This window comes from Nomascus leucogenys, chromosome 11, assembly GCF_006542625.1.
Source record: "Nomascus leucogenys isolate Asia chromosome 11, Asia_NLE_v1, whole genome shotgun sequence".
NCBI lineage: Eukaryota > Metazoa > Chordata > Mammalia > Primates > Hylobatidae > Nomascus > Nomascus leucogenys.
In genome coordinates, this window is record NC_044391.1 from 17,859,403 (window position 1) to 17,882,545 (window position 23,143).

General features: G+C 39.0%; 1 protein-coding gene across 3 annotated transcripts in view; it reads right to left on the minus strand.

Moving 5' to 3' along the window:
* Window positions 1-23,143, minus strand: part of ABCB4 (ATP binding cassette subfamily B member 4) — an 82,633-nt gene that overhangs the window by 22,496 nt on the left and 36,994 nt on the right. For all 3 annotated transcript variants that reach the window (XM_030823072.1, XM_030823073.1, XM_030823071.1), the window contains exons 15-21: window positions 15,882-16,043; window positions 11,083-11,253; window positions 7,917-8,063; window positions 6,134-6,238; window positions 4,010-4,087; window positions 2,560-2,643; window positions 1,334-1,537 (exon numbers count right to left, since the gene is read on the minus strand). In XM_030823072.1, coding sequence (XP_030678932.1) covers window positions 1,334-1,537; window positions 2,560-2,643; window positions 4,010-4,087; window positions 6,134-6,238; window positions 7,917-8,063; window positions 11,083-11,253; window positions 15,882-16,043 — 951 coding nt within the window. The remainder of the gene's footprint in view (window positions 1-1,333; window positions 1,538-2,559; window positions 2,644-4,009; window positions 4,088-6,133; window positions 6,239-7,916; window positions 8,064-11,082; window positions 11,254-15,881; window positions 16,044-23,143) is intronic.

The following is a 23,143-nucleotide window of genomic DNA, read 5'->3' on the forward strand; positions in this document are numbered from 1 at the left end:
ATACTCAGAAGTCAAGGAAATGATGCCCTAAAGTACCCACAGCCAGCAGCCAAGAGAATCTTCAAGAACTCTGGACACCCAGGGGTTCCCAAGTCCTGGGAACCACATATTGTCCTAGCAAGCTCCAAGTCCTGGAGAGGATGCAGCGTGAAAATGAGGGGAGTGCATTCTTATGGGAACCTGGAGATACTCTTATACCTAACGCTGCATGCAGCGGCAGCTGATGCTGATTACAAGAGGACAGGAAAGGATTTCACGAGACATAATTGGTTTAGTGGAAACATGGTTGGTCCGAATGTTAATTTTTCCCCTTAATATGGCGCCTCTGAAGCTAGTCACTCACCCAGTCTCTGACGCCTTCTTCCTTATAGAGATACTGTCTGTTCCACTTCTCATAACTAGTGAAGGTCAGTTGCAGTAATGCTTGTAAAAGGGCTTTGCAAAGTGCAATGCTACAAAACCTATATCACAATTTATATTTATTATCTGCTTCACTTCCTCATGTTTCAATAAAGGATAATAATTACATAAATAAGACTAAAAATGTTCATGGGTATTATCTACATTTGAACATTTCAGTGCATGTACGTGTAAATAAAATGTTTACGTGTAGATTTAGACACTTAAACACATATAAAGAGACCATATGGTAGAGGTAAGAGCTTTGAAACTAGACCTGAACTTAAATCCCAGCCAAATCTCTAACTTCTGTTTGAATCTCAGGTTCTGCATTTCTAAAATTGGGATAACAATAGTGCCTGCCTTATAGGATTACTGTGAAGATGTAATAAATTGGTGCATATAAATACTTAGCACAATAACTGGCACGTAGTAAGGCTCAAGTAAATGTTAAGCCCAATTGCCATTATAGTTGAGAACCACAAAAATCGAGGCATTACTGCCATCTGGTGGCTTCCATCTTAATTATAGAAAACACAGCCAAGAAGAAGAGGATCTCTTAAATGCCAGCACATGTCCGACCCTGAACAATTCACTTACAGTCTTCTGCATGAAGGTTTGTGAAACAGGGATGACATTTGTCCAAACAGTAGCATTGGGACATGAAGTAAAATGAAATGCACTTTGAATATTCAGAAGTTCTTTATCATAACTATGTTAAGTGCTTTCTATAGGCTAAACGTTTTATGTTAATTACCTTATATTTAAGTTCTAGACATTAATACAGTAAAATATTTCATACACAATTGACAATTATTAGTTGTAGTGAGCACAAACATTTAATTATTAAAGGCTGCATATCATGATAAATAATTCAAATAAAACACATGTCTAAAAACAACACTTACACCAATTGAAACCTTATTTGACCTACCTTTCCAGCAGCTTCCAGTTCTTTTTTATCTCTTTTGGCATTTCCAGCCAACAATTTCATTTCAACAATTCCTGATACAGCAATAATTGGAACAACTGCTAATAGCAATAGGGTTAACTGCCAACCGTAGATAAATGATATGATGATACCAGTTCCAAGGTTAGCTATATTCTGTGCAATTAAAGCCAACCTGGTTCCTGTGGCCTGGAAGAGAAAAAGCACAAAGCAACTGTAGTTTTAAGCTCCAAAGGCATATGCTCCAGCCTTAGCGTCTTGGTCAGAATGATGAGTGGGTTCTGTGCCTGAGCTACACTGGCTTACTTTCATTACAATAAACCCACAACACCTGTGCTTAACTCATGAGGCTCTGCAGGCTTTTCTTCATTGTGCCTTTACACTTTCACTCCTCTCCTGCCCACCTGAACCAACATTCTAGAACCAAGTAATCAACTTCTCTGCTTTGTGGATGGGCACTGGGGGTGCATGTATTTTTTCATAGATGCAATGTTCAAAGAGGAAACTAACTCCAGTGTACCTGGGCAATTTTAAAGACCATTTAATTCAAAAATGTAAAAGGGAAAGAGACCATCTGTTGTTACAAAGGGTACGTGTCCTAAGAGACAATCCACCACAAAGCACATATAAGGATGAATTAGTGTTGTACCGCTCAGAAAACAAAGGTGGCTGTAGCAACATTACAGTTGGCTCTCTGCATCCATTCCTTCTTCTCCTGTTGTGTGGAAGCAGTGAGCTGCAAAGTAATCCACCTCAGCTAAAGGGGTGGGGACGTAGGCCACGCAGAACACTGCCATCCCCTGGAGACAGTGGTTCAGGGTAGGGCATGTGACCCAAATTAGCCCAAATTAGATTTCAGCAAAGGGTTTTTGTTTGGTGGTTGAGGTAGAGGTGTGTGCTGTCTTTCCCTGGATGGGAAATAAGGAAGTTTGTAGTTCTAATTACTATTAGCAGCCATCCTGTGACTGCAGGGAATCAGCCTTGGGATAAAACCAAAGCCAATGATGGGAACCTGGATTCTGGATTAAATCTGGAGGGGGCAGTGAGTCTATCAACCTTGAAGTTTAATCTTCCGCTTATTGTTTACAGCAGTTTTGATTTGAGCTATCTGCTATTTCTAGCTGGAAGCATCTTAACAAGTGTGGGTATGCTATATGCTTATCTAAAACCATGTTATGTAAAAAGTTACAAGTAGAGTGCAGTCTACATACTCCTTGGACTTGGGCAGCATCCGTGGCAAGTCTTGTAGAAAGTGCACCAGTACTGTTTTTATGGTCATCAAACCAGCTCATGTCCTATGGCATAAAATACACTTTTATATTAGTTCAAAATTAAAACAAGCAAAGAAAACCAGACAAAGCCTCCCAAAGCTCCAATGCTGAGGAAATTTAGGGGAGACCTCATATGCAGTGTAGAGTCCCTGGCCTTGCTCTGAGCACACACCCCCAGAATCTGGCAGAACCCAGCTTCCTGACTGCTCTGTGGTAGCAGGGAGAGCATCTCTGGTCTAGGGGGGCAGGGCTCACCCAGATGGCTGCCATGCTCTTTGCCAGCTCCACCCAAGGCTGGGAGGCTGGTGGGCATTCCATTCACCCAATCATCACGTCTTTCACTATGGACACTTCTGCCCTGATATGGTGTTGTCTGTCATAAAGGGTGGTGGAGCTGTCTTGGACATGTTGTTCTGATAGATTCTAGGCAGGAGAAAACAAGCCCTGGTTTCTCACCAAGCTTTTGTTTGATTTTTTTTTAAACACTGATTAAAAGTGTGTCTGATCTCCAGTTAGCCACAGGGATAAAAAAAGAAGCATGTCTGAGACTTGATTTTAATTGTAAGCTACTCATCCATGGCATCTTTTACCTTCACATAAAATAATTTTTCCTGCATAGCAAGAGTTTAGGAGATACTGAAATAGGATTTGTAAACAGATTTAATCAGAATATACTACCTACTATGTGCTCATTTGTGAACAGAAATGTAATCAGTTCCTGTCAATTGAATGGATAATATTCTGGCCCTCTCTTAGGCATTTTCTATAAAAATAGATAATTCATGTTTGCATATTTTCCTATGTCATGCACTAGAATGTGAACTTACCAGGAGAGCAAATAATGGATTGTAGAGTACCAGCCACCAGCACGGTGTCTGGTACATGATAAGTAATGTTTGAATAAACAAACAAGTGAATTAATGCGAAAATAGACCTCAAATAAGAAATAAACAAAACTCAATTATTAACATTTGAGGATACCTACAGTTAGTATGGTAGATTGTGGTACATGAGATTAAATGCTACCAACTAGCTTTTTCTTGGTTTAAAGATATCCTGGAGTCTCAATGGACTCACCAGGGCCTGCACAGGATCCAGCAAATAGATACAGGTCTTCGAAATGATAGTGTCTACATGGAGAGAGATATTTACAGAATAAGCCAAAGCTACCCAAATAAAGCCTATTTCTATGGAAAAAAAAAAAAAAAAAAAAACCATGAGAAGTCTTTAGCTCTTGAAGGACCAGGACAATTTGCAGGACTCTGCCCCATCCTTGCATGAATACCCTGGGAGGAAAACATGCATATCGACATACCAATAAGAACAGTAAGAAGCTTAATATGGAAGAAATGTGAAAGATCAGAAGGCATTCTCCAGCGCACTCTCCTACCTGTCTTAGCATTGCTTTAAAAGCCATTGACCGCAGTCTCCTGGTGAGGATCTCGCCAGCTTTCCCAAACGTGAAACCCTGGTTGAGAAAAAAGGCTATGGTCTCTTTTGATCTTTATGTATGTAATTGCACCAGACCAATCATGTTCAACTTTTATGTAGTAAATTTATGAGTTGTTTTACAGTTGCCACGGATCCTCAAGTCATGTTAATAACCTGAGCAGCCCCAGATGAATCAAGCATGCAACCATAGCAGAAACCTAAGTGCTCCGAACCAAGAATCAGGGACTGAATTAAGAAGCAGACATCACATGACAGGATGCAGGATTCAATCAGATTGAGCTCTGACACTACCCCATGGCAGGATCCAGTCAGATGGTGCTTCCCGGCATCACGTCATTACAAGATCCAATCAGATCACACTTCATTACCATACGCTTATAAAACCTGACCCAGCCTCCAGCTTGGGGAGATACTGCTTTGGGATCTATGCCCTGTGAGCTCCTCACTTGTGACAAGTTATAAAATTCCTTTGCTAAATCCTCCTTGATGTGGTCATTGGGTTGAAACCCACCAAGTGACCACACCTGCCTGTTGTGTGGGTAACAGTGGCTAGTATTCTGACACAGGTGCATATATTCACATTGATTTTACATTATTTGTATGTTAACTATTTAAATAACAAAAGTCCAGGACCAAATACGAATTCAAAGCCCCCACGTCAAATTCATGTACTGCGAAATCATCAGTATGCATTAGAATCAAAGGCCAAAAATCTTAAAGGTGTACAGTTCTGGCTTCTAAACCATTCTAAATAGGTTTATTTTTCAAAACTTTGAAGGACAACATCTCAGTGACAAAGATACTGTGTTTAACTACAACATTCAGTGTGTTCCTACTACTTCCAATAAACCAGTTAAATACGGAAGTAACAATGTCCTACACAGGAATTCGTTTTGGCTCATGCAGTGTAGAGGAAGGATGTCCTTAGAAACAAGATCCAAATGAGTATGCTGGTTCCTGGTCACAGCTCCACCTGCAGCCAGATTGGGGAACAATCAGGGTACTCTTCCTTCCCCAGCCTCTTTGGGACAATTTCCTACTTTCTAATTACCACATCCAAACTGGAGAGGAGTCCAGATGTCTAGAAGTGGGCTTACTTCTGGGATGTGTGAGTCTCCAGCCACTTTGTGAGTGTTGGGGTAGCCGTGCCGAGGGCACACGGGGGAGTGCACATCAGAACTGTTTACTAAGCCAGGGGGATGGATGATCAGTGCACCCAAATCAGCCCCAGGTGTTCCTCGTCCAGGACCAGGCTGCCCTCCCCCTCCATTTGCTGGCGGATTGCTACAGGTTCTATGCATCAGCCCACTGTTCCTGCGGCCCCTGAAACACATTTTCTAGCTGCACTCCCTAGCATGCCAGGGATTGGGGCTGGATCAGATAATTGAGTTGCATCTAGTAGGGCAATGATTTCTAAATAAAAAACTTGGTTTACTTTGCCATTGGCTCAGCAATAATAAAAGAGAAGCATGCTGGCACGACTAGGAAACACTATTTTGCTGACTTGATGGATTGTATTATATTTGAAAGGCCTATGTGGTGCCTGCCCACTGGGTTAAAGAGACAAAAGAAATTACAGAGAAGTCTAACTGGGTAGAAAAGTACAATTAGAGAGTTTGACTAGTTTATTTTGGCCAGGTCTACAACATTAGAATACAAAATATTATGTTCTTTCAAATAGTTCATCAATTAAGTAGGAAAAGATCAGAGAAGTTACTTGATATTCTATAAAGAGTAACAACAGAAAAGAGAATGCTATTGGACTGTACTTTCCCATTTCCCAACCTACTGAATTTAAGTTACTCTTATGTTCTGCAGTAAACTGAGGCCTCTTGTCCTTGGTAATGAATGTTTGCTGAGGGCAAACTTGTAATGTAATATAATTTAGGACACAGGGAAGTCACAGTTCCCCCTGACAAGGAGTCTACCCTCCAGCAGAGCCTTATGCCAATCATGTTTGCAATTTATTTCACTGTAAGAATTTGGAAGCTCCATTAGGTTTAATTTAATTTCTCTAATTAAATTATAAACTTGATGAAAAAGGCAAATCATGGGTACCTACCTGAAGGAAGAAAGTAAAAAAAGAAATAATTCCCAGACATAAGAAAAGCAAAGAGAATATGTTGCACTTCTGCTGCTTTACTGCATCGTCGCCTGGTCCAAAAATCTACAAAAGAATATTTAAAACGCCCACTTGGATTACATAATTGATCCTTGTTCATTCCTCTCATAAATAGTGGCTTGAGTGTCACATGTTTAAAACTAGGCTTCAAATATGTAGGGTTTTGGTAATTGTGGTAAAATATACATAACACAAAATTTACCATTTTAACCATTTTTAAGTGTATAATTCAGTGGCATTAAGTACAGTCACATTGTTGGGCAACCTTCACCAGTATCCATCTACAGAACTTTTCACCTTCCCAAACTTCCCAAACTTGTTACCATTACAATGACTCCCCATTCCCTCCTCCTCCCAGCTCCTGGTAATTTCTATTCCACTTTCTGACCGCATGGTTATTAACATAGGTTGACATACTGCATATAGACTGTGAGTGGTTGCACATTTTAGCATTTGTTCCTCTTCCTATATGTCCCTTGCTCCCTGTGACTCCTCCCTGCCCCAGCCCTCTGCTTCTCATTCCATCAGGCTTCCACCCAGAGGGGCCTTTCCTGAGCATCCTCTCTGAAACAGCACCCCCAGCTAACACCTATTACCCTACCCATCTTTTAAAACACTTGTTATCCCTCAACACGTTACATGTTTGTGGGGCTATTTTTTTATTTGTCTGTTGCATGTCTTCCCCGACAGAAACCATGCTGTTTGAGGGCACAACTTGGTTTATTTGTATACCACTGTATCTCCAGTGCCTGGAGCAGCACTAGGCAGATAGATGCCCCAAAATATATAGTCCACATTGCCTTGAATTGCAAGAGAGCCAGAGCTTGCTTTGTTTTGAAACTTTAAAACATTTGGAGGAGGATCTTTTCTAATTTATTTATTTTTTGGCTTGTGGTCTTAATTGTGGATCACTGTCCAACATCACAAAAATAATAAACTCGTAACATGATGGAGAATTATTTATCCTCCACAACAAAGTCTCTCCAATAATGTTAGAGCTTGACTAAAATTGTAGAATATGAATTCTGGATTTCATGGAATTGATGGAGGCTTTATATTTGTGAAAACTTCCTTTAAATATCCCCCAATTAATTGAATGATTGGCTAGTACTTTTTCTTTCTTAGTCTTGGACCCCCCAAGCCTCGGAAGTATTGCTAAAATGTGGTGGCTATTGCCTTTTGAGTACTTACTACAAGGCACGCACTCTTAAATGCTTTCCAGATAGTTACCTGTATAATCTCTTAATCCTCAGCCATGTTATGAAGTAGATTTATTGTATAGATAAAGAAACTGAGGTACCGAGAGCTATGGAGTGGTGAGGCCAGTCTATACCCAGTGCCTGGACTATCATTAAACTCTATGACTTTAACCCCTCCCTGCTCCACTCTCTCTCCACCTCACTGTGCGACATGTACCAGCCTCTCTACACAAACAGATTGGGGATCGTTGTCTGACACCAGTTTCGCCAAATCAAGAGAGCTCATTAGAATGCCTTCTTCATTGATTTTACATTTTATAATTTCATTAATATCATAACTTAAAGTGATTCAAAGGCTACTTATCTTTTCCCTCACAGCTTTTCTCAAAAGGGATTTAAGGACTTTGGCTTAGTTTAATTTAAGGTTACTTAATCCCAGAATGGAGCCAGTCAGTGAGGTTGGGAGAAGCAGCAGCTGATGAATTGATTTAATTCAGGCTGTTATGTGATGTTTGCAAACTTACCGCTATGATCTCTGAGAATATGACTGAAAATGCCGGCTGAAGCCCCCCATTGACAATGGCACATACTGTTCCCACGACAAAGTACGGCCATTCTGTTTTATTCAGTTTCAGGACCTTCAGAAAGGACACTGGTGGCACATTTGCTTCCTAAAACATATAAACATCAGGGCAAACTGGTGATGACACAACAGTTACTAGAGTCTGTAGACATAGAAAAGGCATGGCCATTGCCCTCAAAGGACTCGCAAAGTAGGTGCAGAGAACGATAAGCAAACTATTAGAGAGTAGGACAGTATATGACAACATGTTAACAATGTTTACTGATTACACATCATAAGCTGAGTATGGGTTGTTCCGCCAAGAAACAACCTTCATGGGGTGCTTAGCCCGTCCCTATTCTGGCCTCAGCAGACTGCGAGGTAGCAGGATCTGGGCACAAATACCTTGGCATCCAGCTCTGGAGTTACACAACACTGTGTTGGTGTGACAGTCATGGCTGGGCCACATGAGCTGAGCTGCAGTTTTCTCATATATTATGATACAGTCCTGCCTCTCTAACAGGGATGATATCTGGGTCAAATGAGACAATACACCTGAGTAGATGGATAAACATCTTTGTAAATGTAGGAAACCATTACTAACTGGAGAACATGGGCTTGGCCTCCTCACCCCAAAACCTTGCCTTTTCTGTGCCATATTTCCAACTCACAAAACCAAATTAATTACATTCCTTTTCTCTTATCACACTTTTCCCTGTGCAGACTTCTCTTATTTCATAGCTTAGCTTGTTTGTGATTTTTTTGTTTACATATCTCCATTTCTAGTATGTAACTTTTTTTTAAGGTAAAGATTATGTCTTTACATTCCTAGAAAGTAGTCCAATTCCTGGCACTTACAAGATTCTCAGCAAATGTTTAATTAAATGTCTGGCCAAGCATGCAGGATTTAGGTCTCATAAAGAATGTTCTGATGATAGAAGCAGTTTAACATTAAACTTGAGACAGAGGTGACTATGGAATCTCAAAAGCTTGAGGTCACTGAGAAAGGTTATATTTATATCTCTATAAAACAGAGAATATAGAAGTAGGTTCTACTGAGCCTTCTTTCAAATTACCCATTTTTTCTGTATTTCAGGGTTTTTTTTTCCCTCCCTAGTTAACATTATCTTTAAGTCCCTATCTCCAGCATAATGAATCAATCTTTTTCTTGGGTTACTGCTCTTCAGCACACAAACAGGTCCCTCTAATCAGACTTAATCTCTCCCTCTCTTTTGGCACGTTGTTTTCTCCCTATGATGGTACTTGGGACAATCTTGTTGATTGCAGCATTTCCTGCCTCCCCCTCTTCTCTGTGCATTTCTTCAAGAGACGCGCTCCTGTAAAATACTGGAGTTTAAAGAGAGAGCAAAATAACTCTCAAAATAAATGAGGAAATGAAAAGTGGACAATTCCATAGCCAAAAGAGGGGAAAATTGCTTATCTTACTTATAATAATGAAGCTCCAAAATGGTACAATTATTATTCTTCTTTCTATAAATATACCAAGATTAAGACCTCTAATAGAGTCCTTGTAATTTCTGCAGTAATAATGTGCACAGATAAAAACGGATGCAATGAATTATTGGTAGAATTAGTTTTCTCAGGCCAACACAAGAGTAAAAATAAACTCAGCCTTCATCAACAAATAACATCAAAATATATCAAAACTATATCTTGAAATAAGGAAATCTTTTTTGGAATGGATTCCCTCTCTATAATAAAATTGTTTGTTCCAACCTGGGCAACATGGTAAAACCTCATCTCTACAAAAAGCACAAAAAATTTAGCCAGGTGTGGTGGCACACACCTGTAGTTCCGGCTACTCAGGAGGCTGAAGTGGGACAATCAGTTGAGCCCAGGAAGTGGAGGTTGCAGTGAGCCAAGATTGCACCACTGCACTTCAGCCTGGGCAACACAGCAAGACCCTGTCTCAAAAAATAAAATTAAAAATAAATAAATAAATAAAATTATTTGTTAACTGGAATTAATAATCTCCTAAATCCAACGTTGCTATTTGTCACCATTCTCCTCTTTTTCTAAGTAAGAGAATTCCAATCTAATTTAGAATGTCAATGCATACAGCAAAAAAAAATTGAATTTTCCATACTCATTGCTAAGTATGGCCATGTGATTGAATTATGACCAATGACTTATAAGTAATAGTATTGTGTGGGAATTCTGGAAAACCTCTTTGTTTCTTCCTGTTGCTTGGACCACAGATGTGATAGGTAGGGCTTCAGGAGGCACCTTAGATCTTAAGTGACCCTGAGGATGGAAACCTGATGCCAGGGTAGTGCAGATAAAGATGAAGGGAGCTTGTGTCTATGGGAACTGTAGAGCTACTGCTCTAGCCCTGGGTTTTTCACCTCTAAGATTTTGGTATGTGAAACAGAAATGAAAACTCTTAAGTTGCTTAAATGGATGCTATTCTGGGTTTCCTAATATAGATAATCAAATGTAATCCTACCCAATAGAGTATGCAAATATCAGGGCCTCTCATTTTGGACCAGTCTTATTACCTCTGGACCTCAAAGATGAATGTCAAATTTCATTTTAATATTAAGCATCTCAGCATAAAGACTACATTTCTGGATTTTTTTCCTTTGAAAATCCATTTATAATTGGAACTGATTTCAATTCATTGTCAAGTACATTTAAAACTTGAAAATTTTTTTCTTTACAAAGCGTATGGCTCGTAGTAGCAGTCATCTGTGCCGGAAAAATATTTGCAAAGCTAAGAATTTCAACAATTGGGCCGGGCGTGGTGGCTCACGCCTGTAATCCCAGCACTTTGGGAGGCCAAGGCAGGCGGATCACGAGGTCAGGAGATCGAGACCATCCTGGCTAACACGGTGAAACCCCGTCTCTACTAAAAATACAAAAAAAAAAAAAAAATTAGCCGGGAGAGGTGGCGGGCGCCTGTAGTCCCAGCTACTCGGGAGGCTGAGGCAGGAGAATGGCGTGAACCCCAGGGGACGGAGCATGCAGTGAGCCGAAATCGCGCCACTGCACTCCAGCCTGGGCGACAGCGAGACTCTGTCTCAAAAAAAAAAAAAGAAAAAAAGAATTTCCACAATTGTAGCAAAACTACAAAGTAAAAGACTTAATTTAAGTGAAAAACAACTTACAAGTCCATCGGTTTCCACATCAAGGCTATTCTGACGCATTTGTGAATTTTTAAGGTTTTTCTGAGTAGAATGCCTAAATAGGCGAGATTTCCAGCCACTTGGGGCCATTCCAGTGGCAGCCTTTTCATCATTTAGTTCAAATTCTTCTGACTGGATCTGGCTTCCTGATGTCTGAAAGAATATCAAGACATTAAAGTGTGTGTGTGTGTGTATGTGTGTGTGTGTGTGTGTGTGTGTCTCCAAATGGATGTAACCTCCAAGTTTAGAATCATAAACAAATTTGGAATATTACATGTATCAAGCTTTTCAGATTTCCTAACTGCTTCTCAATCAAGGATAGCTAGAAAACTATAAAGTATAGAAAGGTTAAATTCAATTTGAACAATAAGAAAATTGGAGTATAAGAATATTTTCTAAAAATTTAAAGACACATTTTTCATAATCCAGAAGGTATATAGGAATTTACTTAATATGCAATAATCCAGCGAACAAGTCATGGCTACCAAGAAAGGAAAGAATTAAAGCTACAAACAAGGAAAGCTGAATCAAAGGGCCTGGCCACTACCCACAGGAGGTAAAACTGTCTTCCTCGACTGGCTGAGTATGGTCATCTTCCTTCTTCACAGTCCTGCTCTGATGCACACCTCGGCCCACCAGACCCAACATGCAGGCTCAGCCTCATTGCTGGCTGTGAGATCAGTTCTCTTTTTAATGGGAATGGGGGCGGGGGTGGTGATCTAAGGACTTCTAGTTCACTGCCTAGTAAGGGTGAGGGAACATCAAGCCCTGCTGGAGTTGACTTTGGTCTGGTTCCCTATTTGCTTCCTCCATGTCCAACTACACATCTTAATAGTTTGTTCAGGGTCTTAGTCCTTGTAGTAGTGTCTTGTTCTTGCTCCTCCCTTCAAGACCTGCCCTGAACCCAATCCTTTGGCTAGTGCCTTACTGTACATACAATAGCCAATCATGATCTCTTAGTTTTCCAGTTGCTCATTCAACATCTGACAGAACACTGCCCATGTGCTTATATATTGCCTTGAACCACATTGCAGTGATATGTTCTGCTTGGTGGACTTCCTTATTTGCTTATTACTGAATCAATTTTATACCATCTCTCAACAAAAACCAACCTAGGCTACAGACCTTGTAATTGATCCCTTGCATTCTCACTGCCATCTGTTCCCACACTGCTACCAGATTTATTTTCCTAAAGGGCAGCTCAAAATCATCTCCAGCTTCCCGCTACCTGCCCAAGCCTGGATCCCCAAAAATCTAGCTCATGGCAAGTCAAACCAGACCACCTCTCATGAATACCTCCCCAGAACTTTTCCTCTTTTTGTAATCTCATCCATGCTATCAAGAGGTCCATCTCAATGGACAGTTCTTCCAATAAGCCCATTCAGATTTTAGCTTCCTTCTATGACCAAATGAACAATACCTGTCTCTTTCATAATATTTTTTCTGTGCCTTACCTAAAACACTCAGTTGGTGTTGGGTGCTTCAGTTGAAAGGTCATTGAGCTCCAAGCCAAGATAGCCACTTTTCCACCAGGTGTTAAAAGGTATTTAAAACCAATAGCCCTCATTTCTTCCACCCAGATATACTACAGTTGTCTCAAAGATTTAATTGTAAAAAAGCAGAACAATAAATGCTGAAAGGAAATGGGGTGAATATCCTTTTGGAGAACAACCTCGAATCCTGAAGACGTAGAGGAAAAAACTGACAACCTAATTACATACAATTTTAAAGCTGCTTTATGGCAGCCAAATACAACAAAGTGAAATTGAAAGGAACAAAGCAGGAAAAAAAAAATCTCTCCAATACATGCAAGAGAAGAGTGTATTTCCTTTTTATGTAAAGAGTTCTTAAAAATCAATGAGAATATTATGAACAACACAACAGAAAAATGTCCTAATACAGGAACAAATACTTTCACAGAGGAAGAAAAATATAAATGGCCAATAAAAATGTGGAAATAACCTCAATCTTTTAAATAGTTAAATTTGAAGATACTGTTTAACTCTTTAAGCTGGCAAAGATGAAAAATAAATATGAAATGGCTATCAGTGGCTATTTGTAGGGATTTGGCTTATGATGACTTTCAAGTTTCTAGAATGTCCATGTTTGGATTTTTTAAAAATGCTTGATTTTTAAAAAGATGCATTACCTTTATAATCAGAAAAAAATTAAGATACACTTAAAAGAAACAACTAAGAGCCAACAGTCTACCTAATGGAAAAGCAGTGATACTTCTTCTTAGAAACAACACCAAAACAAGGTTGAACGAAAACCAGGTTGGTCTTTGAGACTTGAGAAAAGAGTACTGCATTAGCTTGAGCATCTGCTGACTCTCAGGCTCACAATGGGTCTTTTCCTCATTTCTCCAGCATCTCCAAGTAAGTGGGAGGGCAAAACTCAAATCAGAAATGGGAAATGTTGGGTACCCAGGTGGAACCATTCAAAGGGGCTGAGAATCACAGAATGCCAGAGCTGGTAGAAATATCAGAGGTCATCTTACCTCAAGCTCCTGCTCATTTAGCAAGTGAGGATAACAAAACCCAATTTGGTTAAATGACTTGCTCAAAGCTATTGCCTAGTTGGTGACAGATTTCTATCATGCCAGACCACTCACTGTTCAGTCTTCAAATGTACAACTTTTCCTAAGAAAGTAAGCTTGGGAATATGATAGAGAAAGGTCAAAGCTGTCTGTGTCTCTTTAGCAGTCCCCCAATCCAAGTCCTGATGGAAGCAGAGGTCATTCTTACAGAGCTTATGGCAACAGGACAGCCAAGTGGTTATCTCACTTGAGGATTCAACATGTCATGGGCAAAATCACAGACCCTTGGTAACCACTCATGAAATGAAAACTAAAATGGATTTAAAAAAAAACAAAAAAAAAAAAAAAAAAAAAAAAAAAAAAAAAAAAAAATGGGGCGTATCACATGAAGGAAAAATGAACAGGACTTAGTACAATCGGCATTCATAAAAGAAAAAAAAAAAAAAAAAAAAAAAAAAAAAAAAAAAAAAAATAAAAAAAATAAATAAATAAAAAATAAAAATAAAGTAACATTTTATGCATTCCTAACTAGTGAAATGACAAAGACCCTTTATGGTGGCTAGGCCATATGGTAGCATTCAGCAAAGACACTATGATTTATTCCCTCCACTGGAGAACACCCTCTGGCAAGTGCAAGCCTGAGTTATAAAACTTTTCATCATTTCATTTGGTATTTTCATTTGGGGGAATTTGCAAATTTTAGTAACCACCATTTATCATCATCTAATTTGTGTCAGGTCTTTTTTTTTTTTTTAAAAAAAAAGAAAAACAGCTTTTTTGAAATATAATTAACATTCACAAAATCCACCCTTTTAAACATTTCAGTGGGTTGTTTTTAGTACACAAATATTCAGATGCTTATTTTTCTAAACTTACAGCAACCTCTCATGGTAGGTTTAGTATTCCAAATGTAGAAACGAAGGCTCAGAAGAGTTAAGTTACTTGTCAGAAAGCAAGGCAAAATTTTGACAACCTTTTTTGATCTACTTGTGCTCACAGTGGCAATATTTAGAACAGAGAAATACTGGAAACAGACCAAATATCTAACTTTAGAAAAATGACTAATTTCACACATTAATAAAATGAAATTCTGAGCACCCATTAAAATAATAGTATGCAGATGACGTATATCTGAAATGTTAAGAAAAAAGAACAAAAATATATGTGTACATATTAATTACAGTTGTATCAAAGCAAATGTATATACTTTCACAAATAGAATCGTTCATAGGATAAAATATTCTTAGGTTATTTATTCTGCAGTGTTGCTCAAGTGACTGAGTATAATAACATGTCTTAATAATAAGAAAAACCAATAGTTACCAATATAAGCTGTTTTAGGAACTAGAGTGAATGAGTGCTCTTTCCTTTCTTTTTTCTCTGAGACGGAGTCTCGCTCTGTCACCCAGGCTGGAGTGCAGTGGTGTAGTCTCAGCTCATTGCAATCTCCACCTCCCGGATTCAAGTGATTCTCCTGCCTCAGCCTCCCAAGTAGCTGGGAATACAGGTGTGTGCCACCATGCCCAGCTAATTTTTGTATTTTTAGTAAAGATGGGGTTTCACAATGTTGGCCAGGCTTGTCTTGGACTCCTGACCTCAGGTGATCTGCCCACCTCGGCCTCCCAAAGTGCTGGGATTACAGGCATGAGCCACTGCACCTGGCCTGCTCTTTCCTTTTAAAAGATAAACTATTCACTTCCTAGAGTCACAAATCTTGATGATGGTCTTATTAGGATCATCTGGGAAACAGTTTTAGATCACATGAGACCTCCCTCAACCACTAGAGATCCTGGCTGGTCAAAAGGAACCCTACAGCAGTGCTCTGGAAAAGGCTGTCACTTGTCAATGACTTCCCTAAAATGTTTCTGGTAAAGTCTCTAGCATTCCATATAACTCAGAGCCAGGACTCCTCGGATAAGTGTGAAACACTTCTCTCGTCCTCTGACTCCCAAAACTCTGATCATCCCATTATGGTAGAAAGGACCTTTTAGTTTGACCGTATTCCCCAGGCAATTAGGAATCTGTCCTAAGGAATATATCCACGATGTTTTTGGCACTTTCCCCTATTTTCTCACCTGCCACCTCTTTACAGATTCTGATTTAAAGTCTCAGATATACACTTTTAGGCATCTTGTTGAAGTTTCTTCTTGCTCAGTATAGCATTCACTGGATCATATTTTAATATTTAAAGAACATTATATTGAGGAGTAAATAGCAGAAAAAATTCCTGAAAAGCAAGTACCTGCATTTTGACAAGTTTAAAGTACACCCCTTCCTTCTTCATCAGTTCGCTGTGGCTTCCTTGCTCCACAATTACTCCATCCTCAAACCCAGCGATGACATCTGCATTTCGGACCGTAGACAGTCGGTGTGCTATCACAATGGTGGTCCGGCCTTCTCTGGCCTAAAAGAACAAAAGTGTGGTGCATCAGGGTTACAGTATTGGTACACTGTCAATTAACATGCACAGTTAAGCACTTGGATGAATGCTGTTTGTAGATGATTAGAGAGTAGTTTATACTCCAGATCTCTGTGTGATTATGGCAAAGGTATCACTCTTCATGAAAAATTAAAGTCAGACTTGAGTTTGGGACCAGACAAGTGGCTAACCCCTTCAGTAGGAGGATGGATGATTTCTCCAGAAACCTATGGTAGTGTCAGTGTTTACTTAAGAAAAACAAGGGTTTGATCCTTCTTCAGTGTTTTCACACTTGTCTCAGAAGCCCTAGCTCTAAGTTATATGGAATGCTAGAGACATTACCAGAAATATTTTAGGGAAGTTATTGCCAAGTGATAGCCTTTTCCAGAGCACTGCTGTAGGGTCCCTTTTTAACAGCCTGGTCTTAACTAATTCTGATGAACTGAAAGCAGGCAGCTTAGGTGAAAATGTACCTCGGGATCAGGACTGTTAAAATTATGGTTCAAAAACCATCCAAAACATAATCTCTAGAGTAAGGCAAGTAAATCTGCTCTTTAACAAGTGCCCTAGGTGATTTTTATGCATGCTAAAATCTACAAATCACCTGTCTAACTAGTTTAGTGGCTTCATATGTTTGCTTGGTGGATTTATAAATGGGCATTTAAACCCTGGATAATGCCAATAAAAGTATTGATATTATATCATTAATAATGGCTACTCTTTCTGACACTCATTAGCTCTTTTACCCAATAGCTTAAGATCACTCCTACCCTGAGACAATCAAACCACATCATTAGGATGGTTATTAGAGAATAGTCTAATTCACCTAAGTGGTTAACATATAAATTAAAAATGAGAGGCTAGATTCATAATAGGCAAAAAGTGGAAACAATCCAAATATTCATCAACTGGCAAACGGATTTAAAATGTGGTATATCCATACAATGGAATATTGTTAGGCCATAAAATAGAATGCATTTTGATTCACGTCACAACATAGATGAACTTTGAAAACATTGTGCTAAGTGAAAGAAGCCAGTCACAAAAGATGACACATGGTATGATTTTATTTATATGAGATATCTAAGAATAGGCAAATTCATAGAGACAGAAGGTAGATTCATGGTTGCCAAGGGCTAGAGTGAGGGTGGAATGCAGAGTGATGGGTTTCTTAATGACGTGGTGAAAATGTTCTGGAATTTGATAGCGGTGATGGTTGCACAACCTTGTGAATATTCTAAAAACCCTGGAATTGTATATTTTTAAAGGGTGAGTTTTATGGTATGTGGCTTGTATCTCAATTTTTAAAAAATAGCCATGAAAATTCTGAAAAAGAAGTTAATGACAGGAGTAATGAGAAGGAAATATCTCTAACAGATATTAGTAGATAAAAAGCTACAGCAATTAAAATAGTAAAACCTAGGAAAAACCAGCACATGAATGGGTAATTTGATCAATAGAACCAAATGGAGAGTCCGGAAATAGACATAAACCATCTAAGAATTTAATTATAATAAATATGGTACTATCTATTGGTAAAGAAAAGGTGAATTATACAATAAATGGTATTGGGACAATTGTGTAGCCACTTATTAAAGTAATGTGGTATTTCTACTTTAGTCCTTACACTAAAATAAATCCAGATGAATCAATTGTTTTTAAGTAAATATAAAAGAGAAACATCACTGAAAAGAGAGAGAGGCTAGAACACAGCTCTCTTGAACAACATTTAAGACTATTCTTTGATTTTTAGTATATAAGCCCCAAAGAAGCACTCACAAATATTTACTTATATGGAAGCTGGGTTTAGTCCATATATAGTAAGGCATATAAAAAATAATTTGATTACTATAATTATATTCATGATGCTAATAGTGATGAATAAATTGCTAACAATGACTATATTATCATGATGATGATAATAGGTTGATGATATGTCAACATGTATACACAAAGGAATTGGAATCAGATGTATGAGTGAATGATTGCTATGTAAAAGAAATAAAGTATGTGTTCATCAATTTAGAAGTAAGCAACTGTCACTTTTGACCAAGAGAAGTTGGCCAAAGTAGAGCTTTGACACAAAAAATTGTTTTTTTGTTTTTTTGTTTTTTTCAGAGCTCTCAGACGCCCTGATGATGACAGGACACTGACAAATAAATATCCTAGATTTAGGGACACCAACTATTATGAAATTTAGAACTTTGACTAATTTGGGATGTGCAGGGATGAAAGGCGGGCCTAAACAAAGGGAGGACTAATCTACTAGCCTTTCTGGAACTTTGGTAAAACAGCATCAAAATGAAATCTTTTGGAATCTTTTTATAAAAATCACCATAGAATCACCGTTTTCGTTCTTTGGTTTTTTTTTTTTGAGATGGAGTCTTGCTCTGTCGCCAGGCTGGAATGCAGTGGCACCATCTTGGCTCATGCAACCTCCACCTCCTGGGTTCAAGCGATTACCCTGCCTCAGCCTCCCCAGTAGCTGGGACTACAAGTGCCCGCCACCATGCCCAGCTAATTTCTTTTTTTTTTTTTTTGTATTTTAGTAGAGACAGGGTTTCACCATGTTGGCCAGGATGGGCTCAATCTCCTGACCTCGTGATCCGCCAGCCTCGGCCTCCCAAAGTTGTGGGATTACAGGCGTGAGCCACCACACCCGGCCACAATTCTGTTTCTTTTCCTGTCCTTCTATGATAACACCATGATCAGGAGTGTGCATGTAGGTATGAAACTGTATTGCCTTTCTTTAAAAGAGTCAAAATACAAAATCTGCTGTTATATCTTTCTTCAAGATCTTACATTTAATAGCATTTTATTTATTTTGACAAATAGTTGCTATCTGTAGAGTCAAAAGCTAATATGGTCATCACTATTAAAATTTATTTTAGGGCCAGGCCCAGTGACTCACGCCTGTAATCCCAGCACTTTGGGAGGCCAAGGCAGGTCACGAGATCAAGAGATCAAGACCATCCTGGCGAACACGGGGAAACCCCATCTCTACTAAAAATACAGAAATTAGCTGGGTGTGGTTCCATGTGCCTGTAGTCCCAGATACTCAGGAGGCTGAGGCAGGAGGACTGCCTGAACCTGGGAAGCGGAGGTTGCAGTGAGCCAAGATCACACCACTGCACTCCAGCCTGGAGACAGAGCGAGACTCCGTCTCAAAAAAAAAAATTATTTTAATGTAGACATATTTTCTCAATGAGCTGGACCATCATATTCAATTTAGTAAATATTTATTTAGCCTGTACTATGTGCAAGGCACTGGGCTGTTGTAGAGATTCAACTATGAATCTTTTTATTAATTCTGCCTCCTGGGGTGGTTTATTCTTCCTAGGAAAGAGAAGGCATAAAAATAAGTAGGTAACTACAGTAAGCTGTTGCCACACAAGGAAGGACTGATCAATGTATAAAGGATCCACAAAAGAAAAATATTGTTCTTCCAGGATGGGTAATTGGGTAGAAATAACAGTAGATATAATAGTGATATATCCTTATGGTCCTCAGAGGCAAGACTACAATTTATGAAATTCAACTTTTCATCATTAAAAACAGAGTTGGCTTGTAAGTTAGAGTGACTGGCTAACTGATCGATTGGTATCATCTTTGGGGACATAGTAATAAAGGGCTTATCTTTAAAGGTATGGTTTATTATCTGTAAAAACATTAGCATAGTTACCTTGCAGTGTGGAGCCAATTAGTGTAGATTATAAACTATTTTCATAGCAACTACGGCAGATTAATATGGCCACAAACACTTTGCGGCTTCTCCTATACAGAGGTGGAGCCAATTTCTCTGCCTCCTCATATCTGGGTAGGCCCTGTAACTTGTTTGGACAAAGAAAATGTAAAGAAATTAATTTCTACAATTTCTGGAGCCCAGGCCTCCAGGGATCTCACACAGCTCGTCTGTTTGCCATCTTCGGATGTTACCCTGGAAACGCAGTGAAAGGAAGTTTCTCTAGCCTCCTGAAGGATAACTGGCTTCATGGAGGAAAAACAACCTGCCTTAGGCAACAGCCATCCCCAACTGCCAGGCACATGAGTGAGGCCACTTTGAATATTCCAGCCCAGGTGACCCTGAGCTGAAATAAGACTAAACAAAACCAACAGAAAAACCACTTTACCAACCCACAAATTTGTGGGCAATACAAGTTGTATTTTAAGCCACTAAATTCTTGGCTTAAAACAACTGATATGGAAATTAGTAATTAGATTGGGATGCTGCTGTAACCAAAAACCTAAAACATGTGGCATTGGCTTTGGGATTGAGTGGGAGGTGGTGGTTGAAAGGAAGGTGATAATATTGTTAGTGGAGACTGAAAGAAGAGTAAAGAAATTGCTATTAGAGGATAGAAAAGGAGTACCTCCATTATGTAACCTTGGAAAACTTGACAAAAATATTTCCTGCAGTGACTTGGAAGAAAGACATTTTACTTAATGAACCTGTACATCTGGCTGAGGAGATTTCAGACATCTCTAGACAGACTATAGGAGAGATAAGTGGATTCCCCTAGCTGTGTATAATGAGGTTTGGGAAGAGAATGATCAGCTAAAGAATGAGCTACTTGGTTACAAGGAGAATTTAAAGACAATAAAGCAGACCCCAGTACTCAGTTGGAAAATGAAGTTGTTAGTCATCCAATAAAATCAGGGCAAGAATCAGCATGTGTGGATGTAAGATTTTTAGCAAAAATCTCGGAAAGATTTTAGGCAGAGCCTAGTAGACACTTTCAGCTATAAAAAACAAAAAGCCTTAAAAACTATTTAAGAGTTTTCTGATGGCAGGTTCACTTGCAGCCTAAAGAAGAGAGGAGCCTGTCTCAAAATAAAATATATAGGCATAACTTCTGGGGCTTGAGTAAATGACAGCTAGATTCTAAGTAAACTCACAACGTCTTTAAGAGAGTCCTTCAGCTTGGTCTAAAAGAGACTGAAAAAAATACAAAATGAAAAGGGCCCCAAATTTCTATGGGCAGAGACATGCTAAGAAAGCCACTCAGCTGCAGATACAGATCACTTCTTATGAAAAACGAAAGCCCTCTCAAAGGGAAGGTAAAAGACCCTGGAACTAAAGAGAACAATGAACTAGGGAACCCACTCCTGGGGAGCAGAATCAGGCCTTAATCAAGAAACATCCCATTTCTCTGGAGTAGTGGGGTAATTGGCTGCATGTCAGAATCGCTATGGCCAAGGACTGCTATGAGTTTCCTGTTCTCATCCTTTTTGAATGAGTATCTGCTATGATTATCCTGTCCCTGCACCACCACTCTATGTTGAGAGTATGTGTTGATGATAACTTGTCTTTTTCATAGGTCTCTGGGTCAAGATGAGCTGAAAATGAAGACCCTCATCTGTATTAGACTACATGCAGATCTTCAGATACTGGTCTTTGAGCCAGATGCTATCACTGTATGAAAATTTTGAGGGTCTGAGGAAGAGGTGACCTTCTTTTGCATGTGGAAGAAATGTAAATAATTGTGACAGAGGGCATGCTTTACAAGATTCAATATGGTCACAGATTTTTTACTGCTCACCCATTAAGAGGCACAGTCTGTTATCTCTCCTCAAATCTGGGCCAGCCTGCGACTTGCTGTGACCAACAAGATGAGTTCTGGAGTCTAATCCTCTGGACACTTCACACATTGGTCTTTGCTCTCTGGGTACACTGCCCTGAAACTTTCATGTAAGGAAGCCAGGTTAGCCTATTGTACGAGTGTGAGAAGTCACATGGAGAATTGAGATGGCCAGCCAACAGCCAGCGTGTGAGTGAGGCCACCATGGACCATTTAAATGAAGGCAGCCCTCCAGGTAAATGCAGCCATGTGCTCAGGTGGAAAGAACAGAGGATCTACTCAGCCAATACACTGAATTGTTTTAAGCCTGGACTCAAGATGGTTTGTTACATAGCAATAGGTAACCAATTTAGCAACCAAATAATAATAATAATAATAATAATCCTGGTAATGGTAATCACCATAATAATAGCAGCAGCCAACAATATCAAGTGTTTCCTATGTGCTAGTCATGTGCTAATAACTTTACATGCAGTATCTTGGTTATTCTTCAAATAATCCTTTAATACTATTTCTGTCCCCTCTTCCCCCATTACTTCAGAGATGTCTCAGGCTTAGAGAGGTTAGTTAATGTGCCCAAGGACACAGCTAGAAAAGAGCAGAGCCAGGACTCCAATCCCAGCCTAGCATCAAAGCTTGTGCTCTTAACCATCACCCTAACCTGCTAATGGCTTTTCTTGGAGACTTTAAAAAATTATGAGTGGTTCATCAGCTATTTTTAAAGTAAATATATAAAAGGTTATCAGCTGAGGAGTGTGCTATGATCCTATGGAACACAAAGAAACTGCTAAAATTGAATGAATTGACTTGTCCAAATACGTACTAAAATTTGCAAGGTCAAAGTTTTTCTGGCAGAGGTCATATTATGAAAAACAATACATACTAGTCATCTCCAATAATTCTATTCTTTTAGCACAGCAAGAACTATATTGTATATTGAATATCTGTATCCTGGAAATGATTGGAACCTAGACTCCAGGGCTGAATAGGACTCTTTTTTGTTTTTGATTTTTTGGTAAATATATCTCTCATTCTACCTGACTTTACTCTAAAAAGTCTATGTCAATACATGAATGTCTAATTATATTTTTAAGTTAGAATGGTTTAACTTATGCATGTATTACTTTATGATGTACTGCTTTAAGTAACTTCAGAATAACCAACCATATACCAGTCTCATATGCATTATATTTTGACTCCTTAATATCATGGTTTAATATACACAAAAGCAGTATAATTCAGTGCAAGAATTTGTAAGGAATAATTATTATTGTCTTATTAATCACTATTAAATTATATAAAATAAGTCAAGATATTGGCTGGGTGCAGTGGCTCACATCTATAATGCTAGCACTTTGGGAGGTTGAGGCAGGATGATCACTTGAACTCAGGAGTTTGAGACCAGCCTGGGCAATATGGCAAAAACCCATCTCTACCAAAAATACAAAAATTAGCTAGGTGTGGTGGCGCACACCTGTAGTCCCAGCTACTCAGGAGGCTGAGGTG